This window comes from Enoplosus armatus, chromosome 4, assembly GCF_043641665.1.
Source record: "Enoplosus armatus isolate fEnoArm2 chromosome 4, fEnoArm2.hap1, whole genome shotgun sequence".
NCBI classification, from domain to species: domain Eukaryota; kingdom Metazoa; phylum Chordata; class Actinopteri; order Centrarchiformes; family Enoplosidae; genus Enoplosus; species Enoplosus armatus.
This window is the reverse complement of record NC_092183.1, coordinates 27,110,684-27,123,267: the sequence shown is the minus strand read 5'-3', so window position 1 is coordinate 27,123,267 and position 12,584 is coordinate 27,110,684. Positions and strand designations below refer to the sequence as shown.

The 12,584-nt window shown below is 43.0% G+C and overlaps 2 protein-coding genes across 2 annotated transcripts; both read right to left on the bottom strand.

Annotated features, from left to right (window-relative positions):
* Window positions 1-612: 612 nt before the first annotated feature.
* Window positions 613-4,071, bottom strand: tm2d2 (TM2 domain containing 2). The gene is made up of 4 exons (XM_070905022.1): window positions 3,806-4,071; window positions 3,155-3,242; window positions 2,954-3,069; window positions 613-826 (listed from the first exon to the last, which is right to left on the bottom strand). Exons 1-4 carry the CDS (start codon window positions 4,069-4,071, stop codon window positions 613-615), a joined length of 684 nt encoding a protein of 227 aa, XP_070761123.1.
* Window positions 4,072-6,266: 2,195 nt separating this feature from the next.
* LOC139283864 (T-box transcription factor TBX3-like) lies at window positions 6,267-10,924 on the bottom strand. The gene is made up of 7 exons (XM_070903914.1): window positions 10,587-10,924; window positions 10,224-10,491; window positions 9,885-10,031; window positions 9,702-9,796; window positions 7,817-7,926; window positions 7,239-7,687; window positions 6,267-6,563 (listed from the first exon to the last, which is right to left on the bottom strand). The coding sequence occupies exons 1-7, from the start codon at window positions 10,922-10,924 to the stop codon at window positions 6,267-6,269; spliced, it is 1,704 nt and encodes a 567-aa protein (XP_070760015.1).
* Window positions 10,925-12,584: the final 1,660 nt, after the last annotated feature.

The following is a 12,584-nucleotide window of genomic DNA, read 5'->3' as shown; positions in this document are numbered from 1 at the left end:
TACAAATTAACCTCTCCAGAGTCAGCTTGGCAACGGACGGAGACCCTCTTCAGGCGGTCTAAGTCTGGTTGTTTGGTCTGCACCACAGTGTGAAATGCACCAGAATTTGTTGAACCCACACCAAACAGGTTGACAGCGCGCGTGTGAAAGCTGAGCGACCGACCACCGGACTTCATGATGGTAGATATGTGATTTCAGCAGGAATTCAAGAGCCAAACTACTATTAAATCCATACAGCAATATATATATATATATATATATATATATATATATATATATATATATATGCAAATCATTTGGTAACCCTGGTCCGGGCCATATAAACTGAACTACAGGTGTGAAAAATGACCCAAGTTGACAATTTAGTACTAAGAAGTAGTGCTGTTACCACTGTCACTCATTCTTATGCATTCTCAAAGTGGGAAATTTCAAGAAAATTAAATCAAAATTAAATCAAAATATTCCACATTTTTCTTGGGAGCCCTGTAGGAGTCCTCAGTAGGTCCCTGGACTCCACTTTGCACAGCAGAGGCCAGAAAATTTTCAATATTTAACTGATAATATCCGACTGAGAAGTGGCCTCGAGTCTTCATTCACGCTCTGCGGTCGCTCTCAGTAGTAGGTGCACCAGTTGCTGTAATCGCTGGGCATCAGGCCGCCGGTGATGAGCAGGATCAAATCCACAAACCACCAGATTCCCAGGCCACCCAAGGTGAGCAGCTTCCCAACAGCAGTGCCGGTGTGGCCCAGGCAGAAACGATCGACCCCAAAACAACCCAGGAAGAAGGAGTACAGCAGCGTGGTGATGAAATAGTGTCCGGTGTACCTGTGCAAAAAGGTGCAAGAGGACATTTAAAGCAATTTCATGTCAGCTGGAATGAAATAGGAACAATTGGGCAAATAATATCACCATTTAAAACCTTGAATCATTTGTATAATTTCTGAACCTGCAGATGTCCAATGTAAAGTTCAATATGTTAAAAAATAAATGTGCCAATATTTCAGCAGAAAATAATGGAAATACTGACATGATAAAAGATGACACAAACCACCAAACCTTAAAAGAAGCTAGCGCAGAACACCTGCAGTTCTGATCTACAAGGGGTGGTCAAAATAAAAGCAACACCTGCTCTGTACAACAGAATGGGTGGACAGACAGTGTGAACAGAAACGGAACATTATGAGCTTCACAAAGGCGGCATTTATCCGAGCACTAGGATTGCAGTGGCGCCTTGGTACAGGTGCTGCTTTGATTGTGTCCAGCCGCTGCACGTCTCTGATCTCTGTGCAGTTACTACAGAGATTAACCTCACGTGCTGATGAATGCAGAGAGATGCTGGGAGAACATGGCGTACTGTGAAAACATGGCAAAAAAAAAAAAAGGGAAAGTGGTGGCTCCATACATTTGTAAACATTGCCCTCTAGTGGTGAAGTCCTGATACAGAAACATCATATCATAAGTAAGTAAATTTAAAAAAATGAGAGAAAAAGCACCTTGATTTAAAATAAAATTGCCTAGTTTTGTGTAATCCGAGTTAAAAACCGAATTCTATTTCACCTGTTTTTGTAGAGACTAATACACATTGACTATGGCAACTCCCACCCTGGGATTCATTATCCAATAGATTTGGAATCCAGTCCAACCAATTACCCGATGACAATTGTACACCTATGGGTGCTTTTCATGATGCTAACGTGTCTCCTCACGCCTCTTCTTCTATGGAACCAAGCTTCGGCTCCTCCAGGACGTCAGTTACTTGCTGCTGCACAGCTGTATCACCTGTCACGCCACTTGATGAAAGACTTCCTTGTAGGATACACCTGTGTTTCCACGCTTTAAGCTCCTCCATAAGCCTCCTCTCTCCTCATCTCCTTGAGGTGCATTTAAGGGATTGGAAGATCCTCCATGATGGCAGAGGAGGAACGATGTCCGGGTCACAGGAGGAGACGCGAGGAAGCACAAGTTTGCATAGGTAAAAGCACCCTATATGTGTTGTTCGCCTCATGTCTTCGTCCTTTTTGACTCTGATGATGTCGAAAACATTAGTCTCTTTCCACAATTAAAGGCTGCAAATCAATCTGTGTGCTCCAGTCTCTGTGCAATCGCCTGTCTGTCCATTTCTTTGTTTGTCTGGGACCAACCAATCTTAAAAACGAATGGCTAGACTGCTATGAATCTCACCCTGCACCCAACAGAAAGACATTTTAATGACTCTACAACTTTTCCTCTGGCACCAACATCTGTTTCTAACTTTCCATTTCCCAACGAGTTTGGCTCCTGGCCCGATTCTCCTGCAGACACAATATCTGAAGAAGAAGCAGGTCATTGATTTTACCACCTCTCCTCTAGCACCACCATCTGGCCATTCTCACATAACTCCGGTCATCTACCCAGTACAATGTTGACTGTGAAGGTGACAATACACAGGGGAGATTATCAGGCTCCAGCAGAGGTCTGCACTCTGTAGATTCATTTCTTATTATTATTGGTAGATGTCACACCATCCCAGACACATATACACAGCTTCAGGCGGCCAGTCATTTCATTAATGTAAGCCCACAACAATAAAAGGCTAGACAGTGAGCAGCTTCCCCTAATCATATCCCTGCTCTCTCTTTATGTTTATCAAAGATTTAAGTAAAATATTATATGGAAATTCAAAAAGTCACATGCCAGGTTAAGCCAATAGGCATGGACAATAACAGGGTAAGAACAGGAACAGAACAACAGGTAGAAATGTTCTTGTCTGTTTCACATTCAGTCAAATTCATTGAAATCACACTGAATATTATATTGAAACATCAGCTCATTTAAGTGTCATATTCCCAAACGTAGGTGTGTGTTTTAACAATTCTTATAATCAACACATTAAATTAATACTGTTTCAAAAGACGCTTAGTGTGACGGTTTTGGCACATGTAGATTTGTACAGTTGCAGGGTATCCCCCTTACTTGATGCAGGGTACGTTTTCTCTGAAGAATTCTCTGGGTCCGGCACACTCTATATCATCAAGTGCAGTGCAGATAACCATCGTGAGGTTCACCTCTTTTGCAGTCTGGCCGCCCCACTAAACATGAAAACAGTAAATTAATGAATAAAGTGTTGAGTGAATAACACCATCAAATGTTCCTGAAAAAAACAACAACACTCACCCCAACACAACCATAGCCCATCTCCAGAAAGGCACTGTGGTTGCCTGCATGATCCACAGGGTCTTGACAGTAGATGAACTCTTCCGGTCTTCATCATATATCGTATCGTACGTATAACAAAAGACAGAGTGAACAATGTAGCATGTCGCTGCTGCGAAAATGACTGATAACCTACAACAACTCCACAACTGTAGATTCCATTGTTTGCGGTAGGTAGAAAACACACGCCAAACTTCATTCATAAAATCTGACAGTTAACAATTGCCCAAATTATTCGCAACAATGGGCGCCGGGTAGAACATGACTTAAGGACAAGTACTTATTGTTATGAACTTGCACTAAATTCGGCAAACAAGATATTACCAATGCGGGAGCTTATTTCAATTCAATTAGAAGACAACAACAAGATACGAATTTTCACTGACCTTATTCAATTATACGTTATATTCTAAAAGTATTACAAGGCATGTTATATGTTTGGAAACAGCACTACTTTTACTACTGAATCTTTGATGAACAAGTGAGACCGATTTGACAGATTTCTGCGAACACTTCGCTGCGTCAGTCTCCCAATAGCACGCTACGCTGCGCGTAGTCAGCATTAGCTAACATGCTAACGAGTCTAGCACGCCTACTGCGCAGGTTACTTACAGATATCTGCAGAGGACGACTGGAGACGGGGGTTTGTACTCATAGGGCTCTGTATAATTTGTACTTTCCACCGGTATTTCGTATTTGACAATTTCAGGCGGCTGCTCGCTGAACGGGAGTGCGGTAGCTCCCTGACCAGGAGAAGCAGCAGGGGTCTCCGTCGTCGACGAGTTTTGGGAGTGAATTCCTTCGAGGCATTGCAGCAGAATCACCGTCAGTAGCAGCAGGAACTGTCCGCACAACAGAATATAGCTCACTGAAATCATTGTCACCCTCAAAATACCACATTCATCCTCATAAAATAGCCAAGCATGCTTAGCAGCGACATTTGGCTAGCTGTCTACGAAGGTTTGTTTGGGTCTCGTGTGTATGACGTCGTCTAAATGCGCCTGGAGTGGTGAGGATGGAGATGAGGGATGAAGTCCGGCAGCAGGGGGCAGTGACAGAAAGGCTTGATTGGCCTGTCCTCCTCAAACAAAAGAGACACAAACAGAAAGGAATGCATAAAACAGGAGAACGTTTTTTATACTTGATCTGTGAGCTATTTAGACCGGCAGGGCTTCACATCTGTAGTTTAGAGATGTTATTTTAACAATCCTCATTTCCCTGCTGCAAACGCTTTCACAACACACAGCACAGCCTTCATTGTGCAAAACCTCTGCAAAGAAACAAACAAACAAAAATGTCTGGACTAAATTGCCTTTTGCCTCATTTTACAATTTAACATTAGTTTCTTTTATTTGATTCTATTGTGGCTGTGAAACATGGATGAACAAATTCCATAAGTTTGTTACTTTATAGAAGTAATTAGCTCCTCTACAAAGTTCTGAGACACTCAAATTCAGTTAGTGGAGATAAGCAGGTGTTGATTTCCAGAGGAGTTTCCTTGAAAGATTTACTCGATTTATATCAAACTGAGCAGCTAAAATCCAAATAATTCAAAACATTCAGAGACTTTCTTTTCGGTGTCTAAGGAGGACTTTGACTCATGGCCTCAGTATGTCTAAAATACTGGCTGCAGCGCAGGAGTGAATGAATACTTCAGATATTATAGTGTTTTTTCTTCATGGCATCAACAGAAAATGACTGCAGCTGAAGGCAAGGATGGTCATGTATATGTTAGTGACACCATCAATTCAAAACCCAAACACAGTGGGGTATTACAAATCGGACACTTTATTAACATTTGCTGTTTGTGTAATGTTGTTTGTACATTTCAAAATTTGGCACTGCTGGCCTGTAGGTTAGCGCTTCGATCCCCGTATCCTCCTCCCCACCTGTCCAGCACTGAACCCCAAATAGTCCCTTGAGGTGTACGTACATCCGGAAAACGTGTGAGTGGCTTCAGAAAAAGCTGTCTGCCAGATGTAATGTAACGTATAGCTTGCCATTAGTTCCTTAAAGGGCCTGAAAACATGTTTTCTCTACACTATGGGGGATGGTCTCCAACATGAACGCACAACCTTTGTTCAAAAGTCTGAACAGTGTTGGTTATTTCACATGAGAGATGTCTGTATTTCTTTATTTTCTCTATGCTCTTCTCTCTGGTTTGAAGCGTGCGGGGGCTCAGCCGGAAAAAAAAGATGACGCCACAGTCTTCCATGCACCAGTCAGGACTGAGCAACATTTGAATCAGAGTCTGTGACAGCTGCTGGGATGTTGATCGCTGTCTATCCCATTTCATCAAACCAGATACTGACTGTTTAACTCTTAACAAATATACCTAAAAAATGCTGTTTTGACTTTAATTTTTGGTTATTTATAAATGTATATTTAATGTTATATAAACATGCTTGAAGCTGAGTTTTCAGGGGATTTGAAACCAATAACACAAGGGGACTCTTTTCAGATAAACATCATTTTTCATCATTTATTGGATCTGTCTTTCAGTCTCTGAGTAAAAGAAATACATGGACAAATAATCGACTCTTTCGATGCAAAGAAGCTGACATGTTTTAAGCTATTAATTTCAAATAAATGTGTGTGTAAGCAGTGCAAAGGTTGGCTTGTAACTTTTCAGGGCGTTTCACTGAGAAAAGTGTGGAAAGACCGTCATAAGGTTCAGATTTATTGAGTTATTTAGTTACTTGGGCCTCTTCATATTTGAATACGCCAAAATTAATTCAGAAATCAGTCACTTTAATGTTGCTGGGTTCAAAGGTAAGACATTTTCTAAATGTAGAAGCCCCTCATTTCAATAAAATCACGACTTCATATATTATTTATAGACTTACAGTTTATAGTATTCCAACATTAGTTGAAATAAAATGCTCTTTGCACCACGGCGATTCTTTTTCTCAGTCTTAAGTCATGTGGGCAATAAGATGCAGATGTATGAGACTTTACCAATAAGTTTCATTTTGAAATAAGTTAATTCCCACAAGAGCCTTGTGAGTGGGAGTGGGCAGACCCCATGCAGGGACACTTTAAAGCAGCAGTAGCTGCTCTCAAGTCAGTATTTTCACCCTCTTTGTGACTCGTCTTGACTGCCGCCAATTTCAGCTCGGTCCACAAAGTTCTTCGGGCCTGCTTTGGGTAGCAAATCAGAGGCGAGACATTTCAGTCCGCCACCAACCACAGGAGGAACAGATGAAGACATCATCAGAGAGGTTAGGTAGTCCCGACTGTGGAGGCTGGGATAGGCTCTCAAATCCACTCTGGAACGCACTGGTGGGACGAGGTACTGGGCTGATGGTGCAGAGAAGCTGGAGTAGGGATAGAACAGAAAGGCCCCGAAGTGTGAAAGGCTCACCAGGTCCTGTTAACAAGGGACAGACACATACAGCAGATTATCAGTTGTTCTGAAAAGTGTGATATGATAGTGTAATAATGTCATACAGAATGTTATATAAACGTCCTTGTGTGGCTATCCGTCCGCCGCAGCTTAGCAAGGAGACACACAGAGAGGATTTTATACTAAACAGACTGCAAGGTCGAAGATTCCCACTTGGTCTGCGTAACTCAGGCTGCAGAGGCCTCACAGGAGCGTCAGCTAAACTGTGGAATGTAAAGTACTTGTACTTTACTTGAGCATACAATACATTTCAGATGGAAATGATGTACTTTTTACTAATAGCAGTTACTTTGCAAATGAAGATAAAACATTAAAAAAAAAACGGCGACGTGTTTATGAAACAGGAAATCCTGCTCACACATTATTCATCCAATCCAATATCATAATATGTAACAACTCCAAACAAAATACTCACAGGGGCCATGCTCTTATACAATGAGTACTTCAACTTTTGATACTGTAAGTACATTTTACTGCTACCTCTTCTGTACTTAAACTTAAGTGCATATATTTCAACTTTTACTTATCTAAATTCCAATAATAGTGTAATAGGAGTAATAGTGAAATGTAAAAATGTGTTCTGTAAGTATGTCATGTGTTTTAATAAGCGGTTCACTGGTGTGCTGGCCGTCTGTGTACCTGCACCAGCGTGTGCTGTTGAAGACTGATGGGGAACCCTGGAGCTCCCGGAGTCCTGACGGGTGCCGCCAGGCTCAGTCCGCACGGCGCTGGCCTGTCTGTGGTGGCAAGGCTGTTCCAGGCGTTCACCTGAGCAGGGTGGAGGAGGCTGTCGGGGATGCTCGGACCCCCCAGAGGTCTGTGTAACTCCGGTGGATAAACACAGCTGTATGTTTTGCACAAATGTTCCTCCTGTGAGTCGTGTGGCTGGTGGCAACCTGCTCCATCAGTTAGTGCAGCGATGACGTGGCTGGGTCTGGACTCCATTTCTCTCCCACCTGGGGTCTGAAGCGTCCCTCCTGTCGCGGAAACCTCTGCTTCAGCTTTTGTTTCCTGGTGGGTTGTGCGCACCTCTGGCCCAGGATTGTCCTCAGCATTGTCGTCTCTGTCACTGTCACTGTCATGGGCGTCTTGAAAAAGAAAAGAAAAAGAAAAGATAAAGGGGAAGGTGAGTTTTGGATTCACGTTTGAAAGCTCACAGAATGTTACGCACTGACGAAATGACATACAGGTGGAAGTGAAAAACACATTTTGTGTACCTGAAGATTTGGAACTGTCGGAGTATTGTGTAGATGAATCCTTCACAGGTCCAGATTTCATGTCGGTCATCCGCATCTCTTTGGACTTTTGTGCTGAATGTTGTAGTTTCCTGATGCAACAAAATAAAGGAAAACAGTCAATGCTGATACATGAAATTGCTGATGATTCAAATCATTATTTTAGAATCCTTCCATCACCATCTCCTTAAAGCTGGCAGTGGCCGCTCAGCAGTATAAAACTGACCTGAGGATACTGGAGCAGCGTCATGTTGACTTTTAAAGGCTTGAGCAGTGAGATTATCTCTCTGTGTACAGTCCAAGCAGATTCTCGCTGAACACAATGCTGCCTACCAAGAGGACTTGTAGGGCAAAGCACATTCTTCAGCTGCTCTGGCAAGTTTCACGGTTGAAACCCTGCTGCACCCTACAACTTCAGCTTCCTGTGGCTCTACAGTATAAGGATAGATGCAATGTGTGGAAGCAAATTCAAAATGAAATTGTTTTTTACAGAAGATTCTGCCAAAATAATGCTCAAAATAACCTGACTGATTCTGTAATTTAGTATTACTCTGTGGCTCCTTTAAAATAATACCGAGTTTGTCTTGTTGCGATATATGAGTATAGCTGAAACAATTCATCAATTGACAGAAAATGAATCAGCATCCATTTTGATAATCAACAAATCTTTTATATCAGAGGATATATTGTTTTATATCAGTCTGAGCTGCTCCTCTCTTGGGGTGGACTGTGGAGGGCATTTTCAGTGTTTCATTTTCAAATAATGAAACGATTCATCAGGAAAATAATCACATTGTCATAAAAGCTCATTTATATCATTTTTAATTTGAACATTTCCTCCATTTTCTTTCTTTGTACATGTTAACTGCAGTTGTTACTAAGCTACAATTCAGGACACAAAGGTGATGTCCTCTGTAGCTTTTTCTGGGCATTCTGGTGACAGTTTATACATTTTATTTCACAGGCTGATTCCAGTGTTTCTTTTTGGGGTTTTTTAGACTCAACATATTTAAATTTGACCACGTTTAAAAACCACAAATAAACTATCCCTGTGTATATTTATTTTTGTCCCCCCTCATATTTTTTTATACCTGTATTTATTATTTGTATACTGTTTTTTTTTTCTTTTTAAATACTTCTAATTCTTATTGACACGGTGCTGTCTGCTGTGTGTTTCTGCACCTTTCTGTCTTTGCTGCTGTGACTTGTAAATGTCCCCGCTGTGGGATTAATAAAGTCTATCTTAATCTTAATTCAGTGTATCCCCCCAGCTAGAATTGTATTCCTGGCACAGAGGACAACATTTAGGCCTTCATGTTGCGTGAACATTTACAGGAAAAAAAATCCTGGCTATGGCTCTGCTTACAACTAAACTACAAAATGAAGTATTAGTAGCAGTAGTAGTAGTAGTAGTAGTGCCACCAAGAAGAAATGAAAATATTCTGGAGTGTTGGAAAGTAACTAAGTACATTTACTCTGTAGCTAGTATAATTTAAGTAAAGCATTTCTATTTTCCAACCAGCCATATAATGTCTATAATAACACACAATACTACTACTACTACTAATAATAATAATAATAATAATAATAATAATAATAATATGCTGCATATAGAAAGGAGCCATTCTGCATAATGTGTATTTTTACTTTTGCTACATATTGCATGTTAATACCAGCCACGATGATGTGTAAAATGTTGAGGGCTGAACTTCTACAATGTTTTTTTACATTGTTAGTGTGGCTACTTTTGCTCTGAAAACGTATCCAGCCTCAGATCTATGACACAGGAACCAAAGAGACAAAAGGCCCCCGCCACCATGAAGCCAGTCCGGCGTTTGCACACTGAAGCAACGTGTTCAAGTCCCACTCTGCCGTCATGACTCGCCTCTTCTCTCGTCTTCCGTTGCCCGTGTCTCGGAATCCCTTCGCGAACGGATTGTTGTCTATTTTCAGCTGTGTGATCTGGCAGTGTGAGCAGAAAGAGGGATAATAAAACCTGAACGTGTTCACTTCACGGGCTTGATGACAATCGTACAGCGCAGCCTCTTACTTTGTCGTTTTGGTAAGCTGTCACCGCGATGAACTCCGTCTCAGAGAAGACGTACGTCCTGAAGGTGCTGTACGGCAGTTTCAGGAGGTCGTTCGCCTTCACTATGTGGAACCTGGGCTGGTATTTGTGCATCGAGTTGAGAATTGTCTGCAAATAATAAAAACAATATATGATAATGAAGTTAATGTTTTGGGGAATAACAAAAACAAGACAGATATATTAACCATCATATTTAAACGTCCCCCAAAAAGTCCATAAACGCGCCTTAAACAGATTGTTGGTTATTAAAGGTTCAAATTCGTTTTAAAAAAAGATGCTAAAGTCAAAACCCAGACTTACAAATCCGTGCTTATCGGATATGTTGTTGGTCAGCTTCAGTTTGTGGAAGTTGACCACTTTGGACATCCACTGCTCGCCCGCGGCCGGGCTGTCCGGGTGGATGTACATGCGCCTGGGCATGTCCGGGTCCGCCTTCCCCGCCACCAACCAGCGGGAGTTGTGGAACTTGTATCTGCAGTCGTCGGCCGCCACGATGTCCATCAGGAGGATGTATTTGGCCTTTCTGTCCATCCCGCTGCACCTGGCCTTGAGCGGCGGAAACATGCGCCTGCGGGGGGGGGGGGGGGGGGGGGGGGATGCGTGCATTCATTACAACACAGTGCAACTTTCCATCCATGCGTGATTATTAGACATTTACTGTACCTCCCAGATTTTGTAATGACCATTTCGGTGCCGCTTTTGTGGAACTGTCTCCAAAGGTCGCTGGCTTCCAAATAAACTCTCGGCTCGTCCTCTGCCGTCTGCCCCCCCTCCGGAATATCGGGAGGGCCGCATAAAACCGAAGACCGCGCCGACGTGTGGATCATCGGGTCCGCGCCGGCATCCAAACTGGGATCTGGTGATCCTCTGGAGGGTAAGGCGATGGCTGAGAACAGCGGGGGTCCGGCCAAGACAGTCCCGTGAAGGGCCGCATCTCCGGCTCTTGTTGGGAAGCCCGGCGGTACCTCGCCTGGGACGCACGGCTCCGAGAAGCTGCGCATGGTCTCCAAAGGAAAAACTAACTTTTACGCGCGACTCTGGTTGGGTTACACTTGGGTTACCTGCCGCACAAACCTAGCTGCATATTTATAAACTAAAACTGGTTGAAGGCGGCAGCTTGTACACTATCTTTGCTTTTTCTCTGGATGTTTTTGTCTTGGAAAAATCCTGCCGCTAGTCCACTGCGCTCTGATGCATCCCAGCCTGTGTCCAAGCTGATTTGCACCTTGACACTCTGTCTTTGGAGTCAGCATGACACCCAGCAGTGGGTGGAGTTTTCCTGGCATTGCAGTTTATGTGCAGGAAAATTCCGCCTGGAGTTTCTTCATTGGCTGATGAAGCTGTTTGTGACAATTTGGGGTTAAAAGCAGCTTTATCCATCCTAAAGCAACAACACCAAACTTGAGCCACCTGAGCCTGAACCCACATAGAACTTTATTTAGGCACAAAACTGAGTTCCCCTGCTTTTGTATCAAGATACATTAGACTCTTATGTGTGCTGCCCCATCTGAGGGTCCGCCATAAACACTGTGATGAACACCCATCATGCAATCTGAGCGACAACCCGACATTCTGGCTCAAAACACTGACTTTCTGTCTTCCCACATCATTCCAGCACCCTGCGGTTTGATTAGCTTCACTGATGTGGTCTCCCCTCCCGTGCAGGGCTGCACAGGGACGGCCTGCAGGGATTCAGCTCTGCCGAGGTGCAGCCTCTGCCAGCGATTGTCCCCGGCTGGATTAGGCCCTGGGTTTGGTTACAGGGCTTTTTTATTGCTCAATGGTGCATGACAGCGTAGGAGCGTCCCAGGGAAAACTCTGTGAGTGAGGGCGGCAGGTTCAGGATGCATGTGTGCCACCCGCCATGTTCAGCACTGCAGGGGGGCTCTGCAGTGTGTCAACATGAGGAGGTGGTGCTCACTATGAAGCACACGTAAAATTATAAAGTGTGAAGACAGACAAGTACTCTGTGTTGTTTTAATTCAACAAAACAATATTACTAAAATTAAAGTTAATGAAAACACATGCTTTGCTTCTGGAGCAGTTGCTCGGACACAACCTCTGCACACATTCATGCAGCATTTAACCACAGAAACACATTACCCATTATCATGCCGCGTTTGAGTTCACATTAAGACCCCATTCAGCAAACAAATCAAGCAGTGTTTCACTCTGAGCCTAAAGGTTCATTCTTGACTTGATTTTAATGTTAACTTGCCAGATTCCTTCTGGGGATTCAGCATCTCGTGGCCTTTATCGCCTTCATTCATCTCCATGTATTGATGAAGGTTCCGGGAAGAGAAACCTCGTACGTGGACCATTATATCGCACACATCTCACACGTTAGGTTACATTACATTACATTGAAACAATCCCAGCACCAGACAAGAACGTCAGTATTGGACAATTCTGAAAAATCCTGGATTTGTTTGTTTGTTTGTTTGTTTTTTGCATCAAATGCCAATGTTTTTCACATTCTCACTTTCTATATCACTTCCAATATCTGCGCTATGGCAACTCCGGTATGGTTAAGGTTAGGCAGCTAAAACGCTCCGTTAGGGTTGGGGAAAGATCATGGTTACACTACGAGGTCGTGGGAATAAACGCATTGAAAGCAGCACGCAGACATCAATTTGCACTGTCCCATGTTTCTGCTACCAG